Source organism: Myotis lucifugus, unplaced genomic scaffold (assembly GCF_000147115.1).
Source record: "Myotis lucifugus unplaced genomic scaffold, Myoluc2.0 scaffold_46, whole genome shotgun sequence".
NCBI lineage: Eukaryota > Metazoa > Chordata > Mammalia > Chiroptera > Vespertilionidae > Myotis > Myotis lucifugus.
This window is the reverse complement of record NW_005871094.1, coordinates 4,345,902-4,370,749: the sequence shown is the minus strand read 5'-3', so window position 1 is coordinate 4,370,749 and position 24,848 is coordinate 4,345,902. Positions and strand designations below refer to the sequence as shown.

At 44.5% G+C, this 24,848-nt stretch overlaps 1 protein-coding gene across 1 annotated transcript in view; it reads right to left on the bottom strand.

The window, feature by feature from the left end:
• The window catches only part of CHCHD3 (coiled-coil-helix-coiled-coil-helix domain containing 3), a 265,354-nt gene that overhangs the window by 4,286 nt on the left and 236,220 nt on the right, over nt 1-24,848 (bottom strand). Inside the window, exon 7 of the mRNA XM_006088332.3 lies at nt 10,504-10,639. Coding sequence (XP_006088394.1) covers nt 10,504-10,639 — 136 coding nt within the window. The remainder of the gene's footprint in view (nt 1-10,503; nt 10,640-24,848) is intronic.

Sequence of the window (24,848 nt, the reverse complement as noted above, 5' to 3'; positions counted from 1 at the left end):
AGATGGTGAGACCTAAGCTGTGGTGGATCCTCAGTGACAGGGAGATTGGATCCTCAGAGAAACCGGGAAATCAGTGAGAGGAGACACACTGGAAATGAGGAAGATGACTTAAGTTTGGGGCTTGTGAGTCTGGAATGACCTCATGGAAATGTCTAGAACAGTGGTCGGCAAACTGCGGCTCGTGAGTCACATGCGGCTCTTTGGCCCCTTGAGTGTGGCCACGAAGTTTCAATCGCACTGTACGTGTGCACCCGCACGTGGTATTTTGTGGAAGAGCCACACTCAAGGGGCCGCAGTTTGCCGACCACTGGTCTAGAACAGCGGTTCTCAACCTGTGGGTTGCGACCCCTTTGGGGGTCGAATGACCCTTTCACAGGGGTTGCCTAAGACCATCGGAAAACACATATATAATTACATACTGTTTTTGTGATTAATCACTATGCTTTAATTATGTTCAATTTGTAACAATGAAATTGGGGGTCACCACAACATGAGGAACTGTATTAAAGGGTGGCGGCATTAGGAAGGTTGAGAACCACTGGTCTAGAAGTGCAGGCTTGGGAAAAGAGGTCAAAGGTCTTTAGAGATGAAGATTTAAGGTCAAGAAAAAAAGACTGAAATAAAGGGACAGAACAGAAAGAGTAGAAGGACAAATAAGTGTGTGGGTCACAAAAGTACTGGATGGCTCACCTTGAATCTCAATGATCATAGGTTTCTAAGAAGTCCATGCCCACGGGGTACAAAAGAAGAACAGATATAAAAGCAGGCAAGCTAGTGTGGAGAGAACTCACATAGGATGGTCAGGAAAGGCAATGAGGGGAAAAAAGGAGACACATGTAATACTTTCAACAATAAAGAATTAAAAAAAAAAAAGACAATGGCATGGTCACAGAGGTCCTCAAACTTTTTAAACAGGGGGCCAGTTCACTGTCCCTCAGACATTCCACACATGCGCACTGTGGGCCCGGGACGAGTTGGCTGCTAAGCAGGACAGGCAGCGGCGGCAAAAACACCCGCGGGCCGGATAAATGTTTTCGGCGGGCCATAGTTTGAGGACGCCTGGTCAAGAAGGAAGTAAATCAGAAAGCCAGCTGCATCGAGAGAAAACAGGAAGGACTAAGCAAACCGGGCCAAATGCTGCTCAGCAGAGGTCAGTGCTGTGGAACCACACCTGACTGCGAGGCTCCTCTCGAGCCCACCATTCAGAGAAGCTCTGTGCTTGTTGGGAAAATTAAAAACTGAGCACCTAGCATGAGGAATCAGACCAGGCAATGCCACACATCACAGCATCGCATTTATCCTCATCCTCCCCCTCCCCAGCCCCCACCCCACCCCTTGTGGCTTGATCTGTGTGCAACTTTCTCCAACTACATGAACTGGAAACTATAAATTCTAGATACATGGACACCCTTGCCACAACATTATTTATTAATACAAAACGGAAGTCAGTATAAAGCCGATCTATACTGAGCCCATCTACGGGTATTGAGTTATTAACGGAAACAATTACTCTATGAGTGAAGCCATTTCACATTTTGGGGTTATACACTCTCTGCTTTCTTCAACTTGCCAATGCGAACTTGACGCTGTTGTCTGCCCAGTCAAGATAACATGGCTGGGCCTCACTCTACAGTTTAGATCTTACGGTTATAGCGACAACCATATGATAATCAACAAGAGAAAAATTCTGATTTGTCCCAAATTAAATCACAGTGGCTGGGAGAGAAACACAGTGTGTTCACCAGCTCACAGCTGTGGGCAGCTAACAGTGGACTGCTCACATTCCTGTGCAGGGTGGAGCTGTGAACTGACTTCTGTTGCGCCCACCAGTCACCCCATCCCGCATGTGCGTGAACTTCTGGACCGTGGCCCACAACCAACCAAAAGTAGTAAGTATCTCCTCTTACGGACTCTGCACTGTTCCACTTCATCTCTTCCCGTCTGCCTTATCCGTAGTCAATGTAAATTGTCTCAAAACAATCACACCTTTCTTCCGCAAGACACCACGCAATAATAAAAGAGCCCACAGACTCCAGGATGGCAGATTTGCTGTCTTCTCCATCCAGCCTGCTGCTGTAGACCGTGGACCCAGGATCCGGTCCTCTTCTGGCTAGCATCTGGCTCAATAACCCTTTCCTTTAATAAAACCTTGGCCAGGAAAGTTTTTTTTTTATTTAACAAATGCACCCCCTTTCAACTGTTGCAAAATAATCAGCAGTGACCCCACTATAATTAAAGCAACAGTTAGTGTTATTCTAGAATCTGGGGGTCTTTCTACTGTTCTTCTCCCTGAAGCCCTAACCAAACACAGAGGGCAATTTTCCGGCCACCTCAGGTGGTGGTAAGAATGTCAGACTCTCCTTTAAAGGGAAGGTGAGCCCAGCTGGTGTGGAGGTCAATGGGCCAGTCTGACATAAGGCACCAGAAGAACAAACAGGAGACACAGAAAGTACCCACATTCACAAAATGCCATGACACATGCTTTACAGTCCGGTTGGTTCATGGGTGATTCTTTGAAGACACGAGGGGCAAACCTGTGTCTTCCAGGGCTGGTCTACACACACGTTATATTATCAAACTGCCTTCAGTTGCCACCAAGGGGGGCAGAGGTGGTACCAAACGCCTCCCTTCCATCACAGACATGAACAAATGCAAGATCAAGTAGAATTTCTAAAAAAGATGAATAGGTAAAACACCCTGAGTGGTTACTGTATCACCCTCTGCAGTGAAACCTGCGAACACCCAGACCCGGGGCCTCTGGGTGAGGGGATCCCCAGCCTGGCAGGGTCTGTCACGCGGTGGCCGCCTTTATAGGTCCTCCTGTAGTCGCTGTATGGGTCCTGTAAGCAGCTGCTGTTGGGCTGAGTTTCAACACCACATAAATTTACCACCGCATAAAGTAACATAGGAAATTCCCAAAGAATGGGGAGAATATCTGCAAATTATAAAAAATCGCTTCCTTCATTTAAGGAATGGTTAAGACTTAATGTACAGAAAGAAATTCCTTGCATTTGTTCATCATTCTCGTTTGGGACCTGCATAAACCCCTTTACAGACAACTGGAGAAATTTCCAAAGGAGGCCCGGGTTCGCATCAATGCTGCTCTTTTCCTTCTGCTTCCTGCTGCCCAGGAAGGGACACGGCAGCTCCCACGGTCAGACAGAGCAGGGCCGGGAGACCAGAGACTGTGTGCCAATTCCACTTACTAAAACGATCTTAACTGTGTCCCTCAAATAGTTCTGTCACACAGTAATCTTGTCAACTGGTTCCCGAATTACAGCGGCATGTTGGCTATTGGCTGAAGCTATATAGTTAGGAGGCACTGTGGCCACCCTGGATTGCTCAACAATCGTCACAAAGAGAATAAAAATAGTTTTCTTTTTCTATAAAGGATACCATTCAGTCTCTGGCTGAGCTTCCCCAGTGTCTCGCCAAGACTTCAAAAGCCCTAATAAAGCCGGGAAGGGAAGCAGGAAGGCTTCCAGGGAAAGGGTCATGGGGAACCCAAAAGGGGAACATGTCCTGGGTGCACCCGAGTTTTACTGAGGAGGGACGGGACAGTGGGGGTGGATGAGAATGGAGCGAGTGGTAAAGAGAGAATGAGACGATTGTGAGATTGAAGCAAAAGTGATCGATAAATTCAATTTAGGAGAAGCACAAAGCGAGCTTTGCCGGTGCGCCAAGTACTACTCCTGACCACCTGAGGATCTGATTAGCTAACTCATTTTGTTTTCAATATCGGGCTGATTCCCCCCCAGCAAGGGCTGTTCTTTCTTCCTGCTTTGGAGGAAACACAAGTTAACTTTTTTATGCCTGGATCTTGTTCCACATCTTCTATGATAATGCTCTGCGTAATATTCAAATTCAGTGACAAGCAATGAACTGTTTATGCAGTTGGCTGCCACAACAGGCACATTAACTGCAGGCCTGACCTGAAGGGTAAGCACTACAAAAGAAATGCCTATTAAGAGAGATCGAAGTCTATTACCATGGTAGCATTTCTTCTATTAAACCCCGATTTTCAAAAAGGAAAGGTCATAAAGCAACTATTACTCTCAGAAAGTGGTTTAGAAAAGGATTCCTATGACGGAAGGGGCTGGGCTAACAATTTAGTTTGGAATTTAGTTTGCTTTGATGTGGCTCCAAATTCAAAGGGCAGTGACCTTGAAGGACGTGAAATCTATGTGGCCTATCCCTGTGTCACCCTGAGCACGGCAGCCCGGCAGGATGACTGGTGGATGCCAGCGGGTGGTGCTGATAAAGAAGCCCTCAAACACAATAAAACCCTGCTCCTGCAGGTCTTCCCGAAAGTCACCCTCCGGCTTTATCTCTGCTCCCTGACGGTGGGCGTCTGTGGCATCTGAAGCAAGTGCACAGGACAGGGGTCCTGGGCTCAGAGGACGAGCAGGGTGACTAAAGCACAGAGCCAAGTGAGGTCCAGTCACCATGTGGGCTGGCCAGGGCGCTGGGTTAGCATGGCTGGGAGCCTCTTTCCTCCCTCCTGCCCATAAAACTGGGCGTGGCTCCTCAGCCAGGGCACCAGTTTCAATGGTCAGAGGAGGAGAGAGGAGAACTTTTTCAGGGGCTCCCGCCTTCTGTCCAAGACATCTTCTGATTCGTTCCTAGGCCGAACCAGGAACTCCTCCCTAGGATTCATCTGATCAGATCTCTGCTTAGATCAGGTCAGCAGCGACATCATCTCCCGAAAGAGAGAGAACAAAGACTGGGCAGGGCCTCGAAAAGGTGGTCTCCAGGGCAGTGCAGGCCAGTGAGCTCCAGAGCTCTGTGGACAGTCACCTGGGGAACCTGTTCAAAGTTCCAACATCCAAGATCAGAATCAGAATCTCCAGGGACGGGGCCAGGCATGGGCGTTTTAATTGAACTCCCCAGATGACTGTGATGCTCACCAGCACGTGAGACCCGATACTGCAGGGCAGAGCGCACTGGTCTGGCGACAGGAGTGAGCTATTCTGGTCTGCACTCCGCCCCAGCTACACAGCACTGGGACTCCGGGCGCTGTTTCCAAGTGAAAAGACGCGATCAGGTTACACGATCTGAGGTCTGTCTAGTTCCACCAGCCTATAGTCTATCAAATCATTTGCGTTTATAGTTGGCCTGAAAATGATGATACAGTGTGGCCTGCTCTGGCACCACACCAGGCTTTTCTTTCAAGAATTCTGATTTCTAAAGAGATAACGACCACTATGTCTTCAAGCCCTCTTCAGACTCAAATAATGGGGCAGTATTCGAGCCCTGGTCTAACACAATCCAAGTTAGAGAGAGAGAAACTACAGTGTCTTTAAGAAAGCTGGCACATTCTGCTGCAGGAACCTCCTCCATGTGCACTGAGCCTAAGGCTTCCAAACTGGAGGCTAACCAGGGACGGGAGGCGCTAGCCTTTGATGAAGTAACTTCATGTTCGGATCTCACTTAACAGGGTCTTGACCCCATGTTCCCACTACAGCTGGACGAGGGATCGGCGGGAAGTAGACACACCCAGGAGGGGCTTCCTTCTTCAGCCAGCTGCTTGCCTGCCTACGGCCCCCTTGTTGAATTCAACCTCTGCTATGGTTCATCGACTCCTGCCTGGCTCCATCGCCTGCCTCCGGGCTGCACCTGCCTCTGTCCTCTGGGCATCTCCTGGGTCTGGCCCTTGCATCTTGTCCTGGACTTTCTTTGGTTCTTCTGCTCTGACCTCACAGTCCCTCACCGCCCGTGGCACAGAGGGTGAAAGCCACTGCAGTCCAGAGGGGCCTAGGGTGGCTCAGGTACTCCGCCTGCATTTCCGAATGCACTTGATTAGCCGGTAGCCTACACTCTGCCAGGCAGCGCTGAGATTCCCATTTTTCACTTCACTGACTTAGGAGAGACTTGGAAACTGTTTTCACCCCCTCCCAAGTTCATTCTGCCACCTTGCTTCCCCGGGGCTGACAGGTGTACAACTTCCCAGGAAAGGGTGCAGCTGTGGGAGGCCAGACGACAGGCAGACCGATGGGAAATGCAGCTGTGCTTCCGGAGTGAAAGCTTCTGGCTGACAGCAGAATCGAACAGGCTGGAGGCCCCCAGAGCAGGGGTGCTGCTGGTACCCACGAGCCACAGCTCCTCACATCAAAGTGCTCACCAACAGGTGTGCCTGTGTGCACTGCCGCCTGCTCTCACAGGTGGACGGAGAATCGTCCTAGGTAACAGAGGAAGGCCCTCGCGCATCGCCTAGTTCAACACTTAATTTCCCAAGGAAGCAACTGAAGCCCCGGTCGCCATGACCAGGCTGGTGTTGGCTACAGCACTTCCCACAGGCTACCCTCCAGTGAACCAGAGACTGCTCCCAGGAGTCCAGCCGGCTCCGTAGGTTTCTGTCAGTATCAGCAGGGCTGAGACAGAGCCAGAACGCTTAGAATCACTACCTCCCTCGCCCCCCAGGAGCTGGATTCTGCAAGCAAATTGAGGGACAGTGAGTGGGGTGTCCCACGGAGCACAGGAATGCAGATCTTCTGAGAGCAAGCCCTTTCCACACACACCCTTTTTATAAACAGCACCTGGGCACATTTGGGTCACTAGTGGGCAATTACTATTGGCTTCCCACCTCCCCCTCCCTTCCAGTCTCCTGTAAGGTAGGTGAATGAAGATTAAATGGGAATTGGGTTTTAACGGTAAAGAGCAGGTAGTTCAATCTTGGGGAGTTTTTACAAGCTATGGGGCTAAGCAGATATGAGAAATAAAAGACATAGAAGTCTACCGATTGACATCCCCCTACATTTTTAAATGTTGTATCTCATCTAGCTGGCCAGTAGCTTTTAAGTCTTTGATATAATAATTATAGCAATTTAATATCTCTTTACCTCCGTGAAGACACATACTTATTATATTGGAAGTAACAGTCTAAATGTCTCCTGTCAACCATGAGGAACTGTTCAAGAATAGCTGAAAAAAGACTGATGTGAATCCGTGGATGACTAAGAAAGGAGAAAAGTAGGGCTGAGGAATATCCGGAAATCTTCCTATCATTAAAGTCTATTAGTCTCAGAACAATGCCCCAAGGACACCAGTGAAAGCCCCATCTTATGAGTCATTTAAAAGTGGAGTGGACTTGGCTGTTGGAATTATTCCAAGGGGAAAACTCATGCACTACACCGGAAATGGACAGGGCAACCTAATGGGCTGTTGTCATGGTCAGTGCTTTCTATGTTGGCATGTCTAGCCTGCTCTTTGGATGTAACAAGGAAACATAAGAAGGGGCGGGGCCCAGGCAGGAACTGCAGTAGATGACCAGGACCAGATGTCCTGTCAGAGACTCTTCTTACAACGGGAGTGCTGGGGACAGCACTCAGACTAACTCGACAAGGAGAAAAAGGAAAGGTGGTATCAGAGGAAGAGTACACACGAAGTGCCGATATAACTCCCTGTGGCCATTCTGGCGAGGATTTAAAATGGGGCCGTGAGGAACTACCCCTTTGCTTGCCCCTCTGCAATTCCACTCCCCATTGGTTACCCTCAGCCTCTAGTACAAACTACTTAATTTGATCTTCACGGTGTTTCCCTTCAAGTCATGATTATTGTACACATTTTCCCTCATTGCCTTATATCTGTATTGGTGGATGATGGATGCACCTTCATGCACCCAACTCAAAAGTCAAACACTATTTTTAAATTTTTTGTTTTGATGGCAAGGTATATTTTGGTTTAGTTGTTAAATTTAACATCATGACTTCCCCGGGTTTCAATTCTCTCAACTGTAAAATGAAGAGAACAAAATCATCTCTCTTTACATCTCAGGTTGTCATCAAAAACAAGCAAGAGGCCTTGGCTGGGTGGCTTGGTTGGTTAGCGCGTCATCCCGAGCACCGAAAGGTTTGATTCCCGGTCAGGGCACATGCCTGGGTGGTGGGCTTGATCCCTGGTGGGAGCTCGTTCGGGAGGAAACTGATCGATGTTTCTCTCGTACCTCCCTCTTCCTCTCTCTGAAATCAGTAAAACATATCCTCGGGTAAGGATAAACAAACAAACACCCAAAAAACAAAAGAATGGATGTGAAATCACCTTGAAATCTAAAGTACTATAGAAAGAAATACAAGGTATTAATGTTTCTTGGTTCTTGCCCATTTCAGTGTTGCCCATTTTAGGATAAAAATGTTTTGTGGACATACATATTTTTAATATTACCAGTGTTATACTCCCTAATACCTGAAAGTAAGAGTGGTCAAAACAATAGGTGCTGGAAAGATGTTTGCTGAAAACAGTGTTAAATCATATTGCAGGTTGGGTAGGGGGACAGGAGGGTCTCGGAATCGCTACTAATAATCTGATGCTTTTGTCTAATCCATTCAGTTGGTTTCAGCGTGAAATATACAACTGAGTAGAAAAGGAAACAATAAGATTTATGAATACTGTATATAAATGTAATCCTCACAACAACACTGGAGATAACATTGCCCCAATTCACATACGAGAAAAATCAAGGCCCAAGGTCAGAGAGCTAGTAAGAGACACAGCTCGGATATAAACTCGGATCTGCACACTTGAACTCTCAATTGTCCCACATGGCCTATCTGATTGTGTCACAAGTTAACTTTGTTTTATTCCATAGATGTATGTCATCGATCTCATGGGGCTATGTGAGGATGATTCAACACATCAGACAGGCAGGATGGAGTCAATACCCCAGACGCCTTTGCAGCTGCCACTAGTGATGCTACAGGTCACGCTGGGGAGATGGGCACCTGCGTTAGACACCAGCCCCAAAACATCCACTTTATCACGGCCATTCCTAGCCTGGCTGCCACCTCCACCTCCATACAGCACTGATATCAGGTCAGAAAAGCCCATGCGCCAACTTGCAGGTCCCAAATGCTCCGTTGGTATTAATATTGAATGCCGGGCTTGTTAAGAGCCTATCAGAAGCTGCTTTTGCAAATACAATGTATAACAACATCATCAACATTATTTCTACTGAAGACCTTTAAAGAAAAAAATCCCGGGCGTACTATTAAGAGCTATACAAGTGTCACTACGAGCAAGAAATAGAAAAAAGCCTCAAGCCATCAGGCTTTCAAAGACAACATAGGCTTTTAATACATCTTAGTAACAATAGTCCTCCCTTATCTGCAATATGTTCCAGTACTTCCAGTGGATGCACAGACCACAGATATACTATAGTTTCTTCCTATACACACATACATACCTATGAGAACATTTAATTTATAAATTAGACACAGTGAGTAACAACAACTAATAAAATTAAACAATTATAGCAATTTACTGTAATAAAAGGTATGTGAATGTGGTCTCCCTATATCTCTCTCTCAAAACATCTTATTGTACTGTATGTACAGTGTGAACGCACTGGACAAAGGGAAGATTCCCATCTCAGGAAGAATGGAGTGGGATGGCCCAAAGTTTCATCACACTACTCAGAACAGTGCAATTTAAAACTTAAGAATTGTCGTTCACTTCTGGAATTTTGCATGTAGTATTTTCAGACCGCGGCTGACCGCGGGTGACTGAAACTGTGGCAAGCGAAACCGTGGCTAAGGAGGACCACTAGCATTGCCGTTATTGCCCAGCTATGCAGGTAATACCAATCCTCCCATCAGAAGGGATGTTAGAAATTTATGCTAAGTGGTATTATTATAACTACGGCAAATCAGACTGCAGAAAGGCATGCTGTGTAGCTCAAGCACCAGATTTAGTTGGGCTAGAAGGTCAACTCCGGGGAGTTTAGCAGCAGAAAGAATCAAGGTTTCCAACAATTTCTGTCTCAGAACAGCCTACACGCAACTGTTAAATCAGTTAAATGATAGGCAATTATGTGACCGGCCAGAATTGATAATTGGCTTCAGAGTTCATCATGAGCTTTCTAAAGTACATAAATGAGAGAAAACACATGTCCTGTGAACATCACCTTATTCTGATAATGAAGGGTCCAGAGAAGAATACAGCTCTGGTATAAAAAGTGATGGAAATATTTCCTAAATCCTGCTCCTGGCCTCCCTTTCCCTGGCCAAGTGAGTAGACTCTACCAACTGGTAGAAGACTGAATGGTAAGTTTTTGTTTTAGTTTTTTGTTTGTTTGTCTGTTTGTTTTAAACCAGGCTCTCCACATGACTACTTGCTGCTTATAGACCCAAAGCTGCTGGCCCCTGAACTTGTATCATTCCTCATTGCTGGCTTTGAGTATTGGCCCAGAAATAGGGAGCAATGACCTTGAAGACACAATTACTATAGAGGACAAAAGTTCAGAACGACTGGGAAAAGTATTATTGTAGTAAGAATCTTTTTTTTTTTCTTTCTGAAAGTAAGGAGTTGAGCACAAGGCGAATACAGGCTCTTACAAACATCTGGATGGAAGTTGATTACAGCCTAACCGACTTGTCACGGCAATTCTTGATGATGACGACTAGTTTGGTTTATAAAGCATTTTCACACACATTAGCCCGTGACATCCTTACCACTGTCCCATGACACTGGGCACGCTTCCACTGGTGCCGGGAGCGGCTGCACACCCACCTGTTTGGCCTGATTGACACAGCGCATGTACTGGCTGGCCAGCGCAGAGCAGCTGAGGGTCTGCTGGGTGTTCTGGCGGTAGCACTGGAGAATCTTGGCCTGCAGATCCGCACAGACCGGGTGAACCTCATACCGCCTGCAAACAAAAACAGGGATCGCTGAGGCAGATGGTCTTCAGTCAGAGTAAAGGTTGAGGCCAAAGAATGTATAAAACATTAAATAAGATAAATGTTTCAAATGTAGAAAACAAAGTTCAAGAGAAATCATTTTCTTCAACCTTGAAGAATACACAAGGTAAACAATTTCTCTGAAATTAGTTCCATTAGCTGACACCACCACAAGCCTCTCTGGACACTAAAACCTTCCCGCCAGACCGAAGCCCGGACCAGGCAAATGGCGCACATACTCTTGGGCCCAGCCAGCCGGACCAGAAGCCTGGGAGCCGTACCTTCCCTCTTCCACCCCAATGCCCACCGGGTCACAAAGTTCGACCCCCTACATTCTGGTTTCTTTCCCCATACACGCTGTCCTCACATTTCTATCCTGGATTCTGTGACCTCCCAACTGCACTCTCTGTCTCTCAGCTTTCACCTCCAGCTCCTGCCTTCCAGAAGGTTCTAATACATAAATCTGAGACAGCCTTTCTCCCTCCAGCTTTCTAAATAAAATGCAAGGTCAACCGGTAGGTCTTCATTGGGTTCCTGCCGGCTCTTTAGCCTTCATTCCCCACGTGCTGCAGCCTGACCAAACCATTTCCGGGTTTGGTTCTCACGTGTCCCTTCACATCTTAGCTCATGCGGTTCTTGATTTCGGGAATGCTCTGCACTCAAACTCCCATCCATACATGTGGAAAACACCTACGCGTCTTTTAAGTGTAACCGTCTCTACACAGCTTTCACTCCCTCTCCCATCATGGTAGAGTCTACCCCTCTCTATGGTGACCCCCGCTGACCTTGTATTAACGTCTTTCAGTCTTTCACCGGGCACTTAATGCTGACTATAGTCTATGTACACTATGCGCACTTACTAGCCTACATTTACTAGGATGCAAATCCCAAGGAGAACTGTCTTATTTTCTTTGTGACCTCAGCTACTGAAAAGGATACCTCTCAGAGAAGCCATGCAATTAGTAGTTGAGAATACAAATGGGTGGAGAGAAAAAAAAATTTTAATTCCTGGGCTCACATTTTACTAATTATACTTACAAATCTCAAATTTTAGTTAGATTGCTTTCAGTGAATATGCAGTACCTAACTTAAGTGCTTCCAAAAAAGTTTATCATATAGACTTGAGAAATGATAACAAAATAAATCAAATGAATTATACAAACCAAAATGAAATAGTCTTAAGATGGTAGAGGAACTTTGATTATAAGAACTAAACACACAGAAAACATATACTATTAGCACTTTTAATCTAGGAATTCATATATTTTTTTCAAATTAGTTTTACTTAATACAAAAGGCTTCCAGTCTCTCATACCAGTTCTTTTTTTGAAATTTAAATTTTGTCATTGCCATAGTAATCTTGAAATAGCATTATTTTAAATTTAATGGATTCTAAAAAACCCCTAGAGAACACAGGAGGACTATATCTCATCAATAAGGAAACCCCTGGGTGACGATTTGTCTCCTCATTACTTTTATCCAACACACTAAGCCAATATATATTTTGCTACAATAGAAAACTGAAATGCAAACCACGTTACTGGTCCCCGAGGGAATTTACTTCTTACTACCCTCTAAGGAAAGTAGACACACAGGGGAAAAATAATCCCACAAATTTTACATAGCTTTGCTTTTACTTTTTTATTCATTCCCTCACTGCTCTGCCAAATATCTAAGAACAGAACTGAAATCCAATCCCAGGAGTTTCAATTCTCTTTAAGATTTCAAAGTTCAGATGTCTGTGGATTTTTCTGGACATGGATTTCCTTAATCCCCTGCCGTGAGCATCAGCATCTAAAAGGAGTCAGCTGTGCTTCCAAGAGCGGAGGCCCAGACTTCAGCAAGACGCACATCTGGGTAAAGGCTGAGTGAAATATGACTTCGAAGAGGTCAGCCCAACCTCGCACACACACGACTAATGCCCATATTAGTTCCCAGGAAAGCAGGAGTATAAACACATTTATACTCCTAGTGTTGAGGAACACCCTCTGTCCGACATATCTTAGCTTTAAAAGGGGAATGGGGAGAGAAGGTGAGAACAACTTTGACCAGATATATAGCCCTTCTCTGTTACCTAGAAGAAAAAACTGTGAAGAATGAGCTTCCACACTCTGCACATCAGACAGAAGAGGGGCTTTTTGCTTTTAAAAAGACATTCACAGTGGGACTCATCTAATGCTATGAACTCCTTAGAAAGAGGTCATTTAAGTTGTATATAAGCATTTACCCTGCGTTGAGCTATTTATCATGCAAGTTAAAGTCCGTGAGTTATTTATCTTTTGAAATGTGTCAAAACATACTTTTACCACAAATCAATGCTACTCACTCCCAGGGCCCTTGACTTCCTATCCAGTGGTCTGGAGCGTGAGCGTGAGCGTGTGTGTGTGTGTGTGTGTGTGTGTGTGTGTGTGTTAAGATATCTGAAAATTTTTTTGTATACTTTTCAACCTGTATTGGCGAATAGATGGCAGAAAGGGGGGAAGGAGTGGAGGATCAACATAACTGTTCCCCAGTTCCTGGAGGAGACTCTGGCACATTTTTCTTGGATTAATCTATAGGGCAAAGCTCTGCCTCGTATTGATCTGCAATGCTTGTTATGCTGCCCTAATGCAACATTTTCACTTTGGGAAAATGCTAAATGAGATTACGGTCTAACATTAGAAAGCCATAAAACACAAGCCATGGCACCTTCCATTCAGGAAAAGGATTTCAAAGACATTTCCAATACGCATTATGGTAAACTTCCATACAGTCTTTGTGTCAGCAATTGATTTTTATTGACGGCTTTCATTCCTGCTGATGGAAAAAGCCTCTATGAGGCAAAAATAACAAAAGGCAGACTTTCAAGATACCTAAGAAGATAAATTAAATCTTTGCTGCAAGAGACATTTAAACAAATTAATTACTTTGCATGGAAATAAGATTTAGAAAGAAACAGTGAAGGACAAATGTTAAGAGAAAGATAAAATATAAATTTGAGAATTCAGAATAATAATAAAGAAGTGAGGGACAGAGTAGCTATCCCAAGACACATTTAGCAAAAATAAAAAATTGGTGAAATATAATCAACATTTTAAAATATATATTCATCAAAAACAATGAAGAAAAATATCCACCTTTGAGACAGCATGGAGAAACCTGGAAAGTATTATGCTAAGCGCAATAAGCCAGCCAGAGAAAGACAAGCATCGCATGATCTCACTCGTATGTGGAATCTAATGCACAAAATAAACTGATGAACAAAACAGATCCAGAGACATAGAAGCATGGAATGGAACAAAATGACAGATCTCAGAGGAAGGGGAAGAGATTAACCACAGAACTTATATGTATATATGCATAACCCATTGACACACACAATAGTGTGGTGAAGGCCTTGGGGGAGGGGGGAGGGGAAGCAGAGAGGGGTCAATGGCAGAAAAAAAGGGGACATCTGTAATACTTTCAACAACAAAGATAAATTAAAACAAACAAACAAACAAAAACATGAAAAAGTCCAGTTTAGTGGTTACTTGAAATTATTGAGACTTTGGATAGATCCTTTCACATGTGATTACAATACTATTTTGTTATAGTATTAATGTAATAAAATAATGCTAATGCTAATATTCACTTAAAAGGCAGCTAAGAAAATATAGCCAAGTATTTTTTTCATGATGCTGACAGGCCCACTGTAGAAACTTTGGAAAAAGAATAAAGATACACATCTAGGCTCTTTCTAATTTTTCAGTGCTTAAATAACATGGCGATAAATTATTACTATTGTTTCTGATGATTTTTGTGCAATAGCTTCCGGTAAGATGAATTAATTGGTCAAAGAGAAATGAAAACACTTGTAAAATGAAGCGGAGAGCAGCAGTGTTCAGAGCCCCCCGCCTTGAGCCCCGACTCTTGTTTTATACTCCAGTACCTGTTTAGAGCTGTTGGTTTCCCGGCTGCCTCTCCTACTTGTATGTCTTTGAAACTTCTTCAATGTGGGTCTGAGCTCTATATTTCCAAGGAAACTACCTACCCATCTTTTTAGTTCGACCAGTATAAATGGCTATAACAAGGTAACTTCAGAGAAAGAAAAAATATGGAAACAGCTCTCCTCATACCATTCCCCACACAGAAGACCAGAGAAGTCCTCTAATTAATGACAGTTAGCAGCCATAATTCCTAAAGCTCTTGGGCACACAAAAGTCATTCATTATAAGTGCATAAAAAAGGATCCTTCCCCTATATTTGGACCAGTAAGTACCCTGAGCTGGGGAAGGGGAGAGAGGGGACAGAGAGAAAGGAAGGGATGGATGGATGGATGGATGGATGGATGGATATGAGAACAGCTGGCACTAAAAGGGTAATTCTGATTTTCAACAGGTTGCGACAGACAATGCATCTTTCATGGGATCTGGTGGTCTCATAAAACGGCATCTACCACAATAAAAGCAGGCACACAACACTGCCATGCTGAGTTAAATCTTGAGCTCTAATGTCTGTGGCACAGTGCAAGACCTCTAATTTTATTCTCTACTAAAGGTTTCATTCAATGTTAAGCCCAGTGGTCAGGATTTCTGCTTTTCTTTTACAATACAAACTAAAGCTACTGAGCACATTTCCAATATTTAAAAATATGTAATAACTTCCTCATTTCTCTTATCATTGCAATAAAGCTATTATAAAATGCATTATAAGGGAAGTATTTCTCAAATGTATTCTATTAACATTTTTTAATTTTAAATTTTACCTTAAATTACAATATTCTAATATTAGTTCTCAGAATAAAATGTAAAGTCTCTAACAATGCAAGATCTGAAAAACGACTTAATTTCAAGCTTCTCTGACATTCTTAACAACTGCTAACCATCTTTATTAATGATGTAGCTATTTGAGCTGTAATCAAATTTCTACAATTACACTTCAGAGGTCAACTATCTCCAAAAGTTTTCTTTGTTTCAATTTGTCTCTATAGACACTTTGCTATAAAATCTTAAAAAATAAAAACATAAAACCAGAAGGCTTTTTTAAACATTTATTTTCTAAAACGATGAATGCTAGCTGTGAGGCTGTGTATCATCTCAACACAAAAACACCGGAGGGCCCTCTATTGTTATGAGGAGGGAACACTGGCTTTGGCTACACCTGGTCCAGCACTTAGTTCAATGAACCCATCAAGCTGATAGGAGATGGTTACTCACCATGAGTGTCATACCACTCAACCAGGAGATTCAACTTGAGTGTGGTAAAAAGAGAAACTCAGCTTCAGACAGAGTCTACAGAATTCTATTCTATAAACTCAAGGCCTCAGAGGGGACTATTTATAAAAATATTTGTAATATTAAGCCACTGTGGACTCGGGGAAAAGATGTCAGAACCACAGCTCACTAATGTGGATGCAAAGGAGGCAGTGACCTCCAAGCAGGGAAAGCACTGCCAGTCTTCCTCCAGTTTTTAGGATCCCGAGAGTAAAAGTCATTCAGCCAGGAAGATCCCACAGACAAAACTTCTGGTTACCCACCCAAATGAGACAAACAATGCAGGGCTGTACACACAAAGGTACACTGCTCTTAGACCAAGAGGCCTCAAGTACACCAGTATCTGAGCAAGAACACACTAGAATACACAGTGAGTAAAAACTTTCCAATTTTGCAACACATGTTTCTTCCTTATTCAGTAATATTGGCTACTTGGAAATAATGGGGCAGTTAGGGCAAACTTATGAGAGGAGTGGGAATGTGGTAGCAGGTGACCACATGGAGGCTGGTGGGGTTGGCTGGCACTGTCACTCTGCAATGGGGATCCCCAGTGCCTGGCTCCTTTTCCTGAGCAGGAGACCCTTACTCTATTCCTCACAGAGATCCCTGTAGCACCTTGCCCACCTCCCCATGCTCTGGGTGGGATCCTGCTAAGTGGGCTCACCCTGCCTAGGTCTAGATGTAAAAGAATAAGGCCATCTTCTGCTGTATCTCCAGAGAACAAGGGCCCGACTCTTGTTTTATAAATAATTTCTTAAAATCTGGTGACTTAGGCTAAACACAACTTAAATGTTAGTAAAAAATTTTTCCAGAAAATCTTTCCAAGTAATAATGTCTTTGACAAGAAATATTAATTCAGTTGAGAAGATATGTCTGAAGTCAGGCATCTGGTATGAGGCAGAAAAAAAAATCAATAAGTTGGCTGATTTCTATTTTCCACCATACCATGGTATTCTTGGTATATCTGGGCTATGTGCTACAAGGTTTATATTTCTAAAAAGTAAGATAGTCCGGCTGGTGTGGCTCAGTGGTTGAGCATCAACCTATGAACCAGGAGGTCATGGTTTGATTCCCGGGCATGTGTGTGGGCTCATTCCCCATTAGGGGGTGTGCAGGAGGCAGCTGATCAATGATTCTCTCTCACCATTGATATTTCTATCCCTCTCCTTCTTCTCCCTTCCTCTCTGAAATCAATCAGCATCGTGTACAAGGCAGAAGTGAGATGACAGGAAAGTAGTAAATAAGAAAATGGGCAGGAAAGAAAGGGAGGCCGTGGGTTATGTCAGTTCAATATCCTTTACTGAGTGCCTATTATATGCCAGGCTGTGCATGTGTGTGAATGCATGTGTGTGCGTACATATGCATGCATGTGCATATGTGGTTGTGTGTGTGTGCATGTACGTGTGTGTGTGTGTGTAGGGCAGAGGGAGAGACCGCCATCCACAAGAGCTGCTTCAATGGCATGTACCAGGCAGTGAGAAAAATATGAAACGGGGGAATGAATCTGGATGGAGATGATTGGAAAAGGTCTCAGATGAGATGCAAAAATCGCAGTCGGGTCTTGAAGACTGGGGAGAACCTCAGCAGTTAGGGTGAGATGGAAAGGCACTCCAGACAGAAAAGTGAAAGGAAGGCAGTGGAGGACAAGAGAAGAAAAGGTTGGAGTTAGAGGCAGTGCCATCACTGATAGACTAAAGATTCCTATGGAAATTTACATAGAGATCAGAAAGCCAAACCACATTTGACAAGGACATGTTCTACAAGTAGACAAAGGAATCCCCATCAGTGCAGCAGTAAGGAAGGCTGTGCTCACAATGAAGTGGGTGGTCCCTAGAAGCTGGGAATGACCCTGGCTGACCCCCGACAAAGACTTAGGGACGTCAGTCCTACGCCTGCAGGAGAAGGAACTAAACTCTGCCAACAATCTGCATGAACCTGGAAGCAAACTCTCCCCAGGCCTCCAGACAAGAACCCACGCTGGCTGCCCCCTTGATGCCAGCGTTGTGAGACCCTAAAAGCACAGCACCTGGTTGCGACTACCTGGACATGAGGCCTACAGAACCGTGAGACAGGCCATAAATGCCTTTGGTGTTAAGCCACTTAGCCCTAACCGGTTTGGCTCAGTGGATGGAGCGTCGGCCTGTGGATTCAAGGGTCCCGGGTTCGATTCCGGTCAAGGGCATGTACCTTGGTTGCGGGCACATCCCCAGTGGGGGGCGTGTAGGAGGCAGCTGATTGATGTTTCTCTCTCATCCATGTTTCTAACTCTCTATCCCTCTCCCTTCCTCTCTGTAAAAAATCAATAATATATATTTTTTAAAAAGTGTGTGCTCAGAAGTTGAGTACATAGGGAAGGTTGTATGAAAAAAGGAGTTTTCAACAGATTTTTAAAGAAAGGCAAAAGGAGCAGAAAGCGGGTGGGGGGGGGGTCCAATACACGCAGACGTGACGTGACTGAGGAGAAAGAATGGATCTATTGGTTAAAGCCGAAAGTCCACGTACAGAATCTGAAACGTGAAGTTGGGAGTGCAGGAGGAGTGGAAGGAAACTGATTGGTGGAAAACCTCAGGAGCCAGACGAGGCATCTGAGAGTATGGGAATTCTTCTCCGTAAGAAAGGGAGCAGGGAATGGAAAAAAGGATTCTCCTCTCAAAGGTGTCAGGCATTGGTGACAGAGAACAGACACAGGCATGGAAATGGGGTGCACAGGGGTGTCTCAGAAGGTGCAGGGGACCCCTTCACAGGAGATGCTCAAGGGTGGCAAGGAACAGGCCAGAGACCCTCCTATACCCCCAAGTTGTACTTCCTGTTACGGCACATGGTCAAATATAAAGTAAATGTACTTAAGGCAGGGGCATATCTGTGCATTGGCTGTAGGTCTTGTCCTCACACATTCACACCGGTGTCTGGAACGTGCAGTGTGAGCCCCCTTCTTGCTTTCCAAAACAGACATGTGGTAAAATTATTGGCTGGTTAATGGTTAATGAAAATGGAGAAAGCTTGATAGAAAATGCATTTGAAAAATAGGAGTTTATGGATATTGGTCAACTATAATTACTTACTCTGCATATGCTCAAAGTCCAGTTTAAAATCATTTAGCATATATATGCTGATAATGTGCATAAAATACAGTTAAAGCAATACACAACAATTGGTAACAGCAGTTGCTTCCAAGGAAGAGACTTGGGTAAGAGGTCACAGACTTAAAGAGGTTTACTTTGCATGTGATATTCAAATTTTCTATCATGGATATATGTTACTTATCAAGAAATAATTCATTTTTAAGATTACAATGCAATGTGTGTGTGTGTTTTGTAGGCCCTGAGAAATTTCTATTAGGAAGTCTGCTTTCTGTCAAGATGCTAACCACTAACATCCATTTCTATGGGTTCTGTGGCACAAATAGAAGACCGATTGAAAACTTAACACTGAGACACCAGACATGAAACTCCACATGTAAACTCTACAAAAAGACAAAAATGTAGACTGGGAAATAACTGAAATAATTCAACATACCTTCAAACATGTCCACCTTCAGCACAAGCCCTTCCAATTTACTATCTCACCAACCTCGTGAGAAAATATACCCACATAAGTCACAGGGCAAACCATTGGGAGTGAAATGTAACATGAGGTTTGAAAAGCCTGGAAACTATCCATGAAATTCTTCTCTCTTTACTGCTCTCTCTCGACCTCCCTTCCTCTCTTAATTGTGAGTAATCCCCAAAGCCCAGGTCTTTGCCCTAATGCTCTTCTATGGTTCTTGGTGAAGTTATCCTTCCCTCTTTGGGGGGTTCTCCTGTTGCTTTGGGTGTGACTGGATGGGTTTTCCAGTTGCTTCCATCAGAAAGTAGCTGTGTGATCTCAGATTTCTTTGGACTTCAGCTCTTCATAAAATGCACAGATAGCCCTAACCGGTTTGGCTCAGTGGATAGAGCATCGGCCTGCGGACTCAAGGGTCCCAGGTTCGATTCCGGTCAAGGGCATGTACCTTGGCTGCGGGCACATCCCCAGTGGGGAGTGTGCAGGAGGCAGCTGATCGATGTTTCTCTCTCATCGATGTTTCTAACTCTCTATCCTTCTCCCTTTCTCTCTGTAAAAAATCAATATTATATATATATATATATATATATATATATATATATATATATGCACAGATAGTTACCCTACCTACCTGACGCCAGGCCTAGATCTGACCGTCTTCTTATATCCTTCAAAACTCTAAGATCTCTAGACTAAACATCAACTGAATACATTCAACTTACTTGATTTCCATTTTTTTTATCCAAACAAGATCCACCCTCCTCCCCCACCACTGGCAATATTGGTAGTTCATCATCATGCATTAAATTTTGGCTCCTTTGCTCTTACTTAATACTCTATATACAAAAAGTTATTGAGAATGTAGCTCTTCCTTTGAAAAATCCTACTTCCAACATTCCTCAGTTTCCCCATCATTACCCTAGGCCAGTGGTTGGCAAACTGCGGCTTGCAAGCCACATGCGGCTCTTTGGTCCCTTGAGTGTGGCCACGAAGTTTCAATCGCACTGTACGTGCGCGCCCGCATGTGGTATTTTGTGGAAGAGCCACACTCAAGGGGCCGCAGTTTGCCGACCACTGCCCTAGGCTAAGCTGTCAATTCATCATAGACTATTATTATTACCTCCAAAGATTCTCCTGCCCTCACCTCGGCTGCCTCCTTTGCAAACTCATCAACATGATCCCACTAAACCAGTGGTCAGCAAACTGCGGCTCGCGAGCCACATGCGGCTCTTTGGCCCCTTGAGTGTGGCCACGAAGTTTCAATCGCACTGTACGTGCACGCCCGCACGTGGTGTTTTGTGGAAGAGCCACTCAAGGGGCCGCAGTTTGCCGACCACTGCACTAAACACATGCCCTATGAGTGCCAACCTCTCCTAGGAGTTAATCGGGATTCTCCACCTCCCATAACCAATGTGACTTCCCAAACACTTCTATCCCTTGCCTCCTCACAAGCGTCTGTTTGCGGTGCTGGGAGTAAAAGAGCTCATGGAAACTTCGGCTAAACCACTTTGACCTAGTCTGGCCTCCAAGTGGAGGACAGGCAGTGACAGTTGCAAGGTTGTTTCCAAACATAATCTAACAGGAACCAGTAGAATAGCCGAAGGGCACAACTACACATATTCCTAATGTCCACTTCCCAAGCCATGTTATCAAATTATAGAACCATTCTCTGATTTTTATTTTTCACTTGTGCGCAAGGGCACTATCTACAACAGTAGTAAGTTTCCATAGGAACTAAATTCATTTCAAAGGGCTTGAACAAAAAGAGGCGTTTTTAAAAAGTGTTCAAATAACGTCACTTTGCATCTTTGAAACTCAGAGAGTATTATAAATATTAATCTCTTAATTCCCTGAAAGTCCCTGGAAATGAGAAGAAAGTCTCTTTGCATTTGGGAAATAGATATTTTTAAGGTGACTGGTAGGGGAAAGCATAACTCAGAAGGTGAGTTGCTAACTTATAATCTGCTTCATCTCTAGCTTTTAAGCACAACTAATCACACACTAACACTATTTGCCAATTTTTGGAAGACAAGTACACTATGAATTCAATTAGCTAATGTTTCCCTATTTAATACCCTATAAATAAAGGATGTACCTCCAAAGCATTATATATCTAATAACAGTGGAAGTTTAGGTGGAGTGTATGATAACATTAAACTGTATGTGCATTTCTGGAACACCCATTATTCCTTCATTAAAAAATGCTAGCATGTTCCTTTTTTGTTTGTTTGTTTGTTTCTGATTAACTAAAATATTCAGTACTGATACCATCAGAAGTTATTAAATTCCAATACATCATATAATCGCAACCCCTTTTGGGGTTACTTATGGATTTGAGCATTTTTCAGAGGCGGCAAGATTTAGCAAATGGGCTTAACACTATAGGCTGCTGCTAAGACTTAAGTTAACAAGACCAGCCATGAAATATAGAAAACAAACTACTACATACACATATTCTCCAAATGATGGGCCTTATCCATGAGCGTATTTCAGGGGTGGAATCTCAGTGAATCCCACATAAAGGAAAAACCACGCATCTCTCGACATGCGTCCTGGGCTGGATTCACCCTGCTGAGCTCCATTAGTTCACGCCTTCCAAAGGGCTCCATTTCAGCAGTGTTCATGTAAGCCACTGCACACAGCACCAATCTAAGAGCCTGCCTGCCTTTCCAATGTCCCTTACTACAGCTCTCAGTAGAATGGTTCTGGAGAAAAGTCATATAACCAGGAATACTCGAATTGTTATAAATTCATAAGCAGACACTAAATTCTGCCAACCATGTATTTACATTTCTGTGGCAAATTCACTCTGGCCCTCTTTGCAACGAATGTTTCATGCTATCTCCAACTCCTCAAAATTCTCACCCTTTTCACTCTTGGCCATATTTCTATTTTTCACTGAGCAAAACAGACATCAAGAGCTTGCTCCCTGTTCTTCCCATCATAAGATCTGAACCTGCACCTTTTCTGTTGCTACTTAGAGGAACAGTGCCTCTCATAAAAAGAGAGCCATCCCTACACATGGGTCCAGTTCTTACCTCCCCGCTAGCCCACTGTCAGTGGGATTTCCCCCTCCTTGTGTCTTCACCTCCTTCTCCACTAGGTCACATTCACTGGCACTGCAACATTCTCCAGAACAGGGCTGGCTGACAGACCGTCCTGCACCCTGGGCACCCTCTCAGTTCTCACTGCCACCGTGTCAGCCGGTGTGGCTGTGTGGGAGAAGGGTGTGGTGTGGGGAAGAGGAGCCAAACTCTGCTGGGAGACAGATGCTCCTAACATCCACACTGAAAATGCTCCACACCTTTTCAGTCTAACACAATGGTCACAGCCACATAATGTTACTGATCATCGGAAATGTGACTAATGAAAAGTAATGCATTTTAGATTTTAACCCATTTTATTTAATTAACTTCTTGTTAAAAAATATATTTTTATTAATTTCAGAGAAGAAGGGAGAGAGAGAGAGGGAGAGAGGGAGAGAGAGAGAAATGGAAACAGCAATGATGAGAGACTCATTGATCAGCTGCCTCCTGCATGTCCCCCACTGGGGATCCAGCCCACAACCTGGGCATGTGCCCTGATTGGGAATCGAACTGTGACCTCTTGATTCCTGGGTTGATGCTCAACCACTGAACCACACTGGCCAGGCGCCAAATCCAGCATTTTTGTTGTTGTTGTTGTTGTTAATCCTCACTTGAGGATATTTTTCCACTGATTTTTAGAGAGGGTGGAAGGGAGAGGGGAGAGACAGAGAGAGAAACATCAATGTGTGAGAGAGATATCGATTGGTTGCCTCCCAGGTTGAGCCTGCAACCAAGGTACACGGCCTTGACTGGAATTGAGCCTGGGACTCTTCAGTCCGCAGGCCGATGCTCTAGCCACTGAGCCAAATCCAGTAATTTTTAGTAGACGTCTTATAGGATATGTCAGCAACCACTTGTTCAAGTGAATGACTCCTCTTTTTTGAAAGGGGATTTCAGCCTTCAGAGATGCTGACTCTGACTCCCACAGGTGACTCCAGGTGACATGCTCTCACAGCACCCAATAGCGTGTGGCACGACTACACTTGCAGAGTCATTTTCCCATTAGACCCTGAGGCCCAAGAGAGCAAAGCCAGTGTATGTCCCATGTAGTGCAGTAGTCCCAGTGCCTAACACAATCTGCCAAAGTCCACAGGCCCCTCAGACCTTTCCGCACGGAGCCCCTGGGCCCCCTCTCAGTTCTCACTGCCACCATGTCAGCCAGTGTGGCTGTGTGGGGAAGAGGAGCCAAACTCTGCTGGGAGACAGATGCTCCTAACATCTGCACTGGAGCCAAGATCGGCTTTTCCAATAAAGCAGCATGGCCATCGTTAGCTAGGTGCTCGAACAGTCATTGCTTTTCCGTTAGCCATTTGCTAGGATGGTGAACACAGGATCTGGCATCTAAAACACACCTGTCCAAACCCAGGCTCCACTCTTCACTTGCTATGGGAGCTGGAGCAACTTGCTCAGTCTAAGATGCGACTTTTCCATCGGTTCCTAAGTCTGCCGTAAACAGTAAGGTAATGCTCATGCTCGCAACACACTGCCTGGCACATAATAAGCTTTAATTCATTGCTATTATTATTATTTCAACTAATAAACTCCAGTAAGTTATTCTGGAACCTAACTGTTATCGCCTTATTTCCGAAGGAAAATGGGTTTCCACTTTCAAACAGCCAGGTTGGAATCCATGTTTTAGAATACAAGCCACGTGAGAGTTGTGACTGTTCACAAACTGGAAGGTGCCCCCAGAGTGTTCGGGTGGTGGCAAAGGAGGCCCCTGCCTGTGTGGCGGGTAAGGCATGACAAGCTGCACTCCTGTTCAAAATCGAACCTCCCGCCTGGGGTGTGTAAGTAACATAACCCTCTATGTCTTTTTTCCCCACAACTAAGTCCTCACGGGGAGCAACAGTCCTCCCTGCGAACAAATGGACTTGTAGGTGCAGTAATTACGGTTGGCACAGACTTGCCCACTGCTGGTGGCAGGACTGCTACTTGCAGTGAGGGGACTCAATGACATCGATGGCAAACTGCTTTAATTCGCTTTAAAGTGACAACATCCTGTCTAATACAAGTTGGACATTTCAAGAATAATGAACAGCGCACGGCTGAAGTTCTACTACCATGAAACCAGTACTCAGGCCAGGGACTGGGTTCAGCTCTCTGTGACCTCAGTGTCATAAATGCCACTTTGTAAAGGAGCTGGCAGTCCTCAGCAGGAGGCCCAGAAGCGCCAGCGTTAATTAAAAATGTCAGATAACACTTCAGTTTATTCACAGTGAGATCTGTTCCCCTGCCCCACCCCCCAAAACTTTAACCAGCAAAGGACATTCAGAAATGGTGAGGAATATGCGAGCACTAACGCTGATGTCACT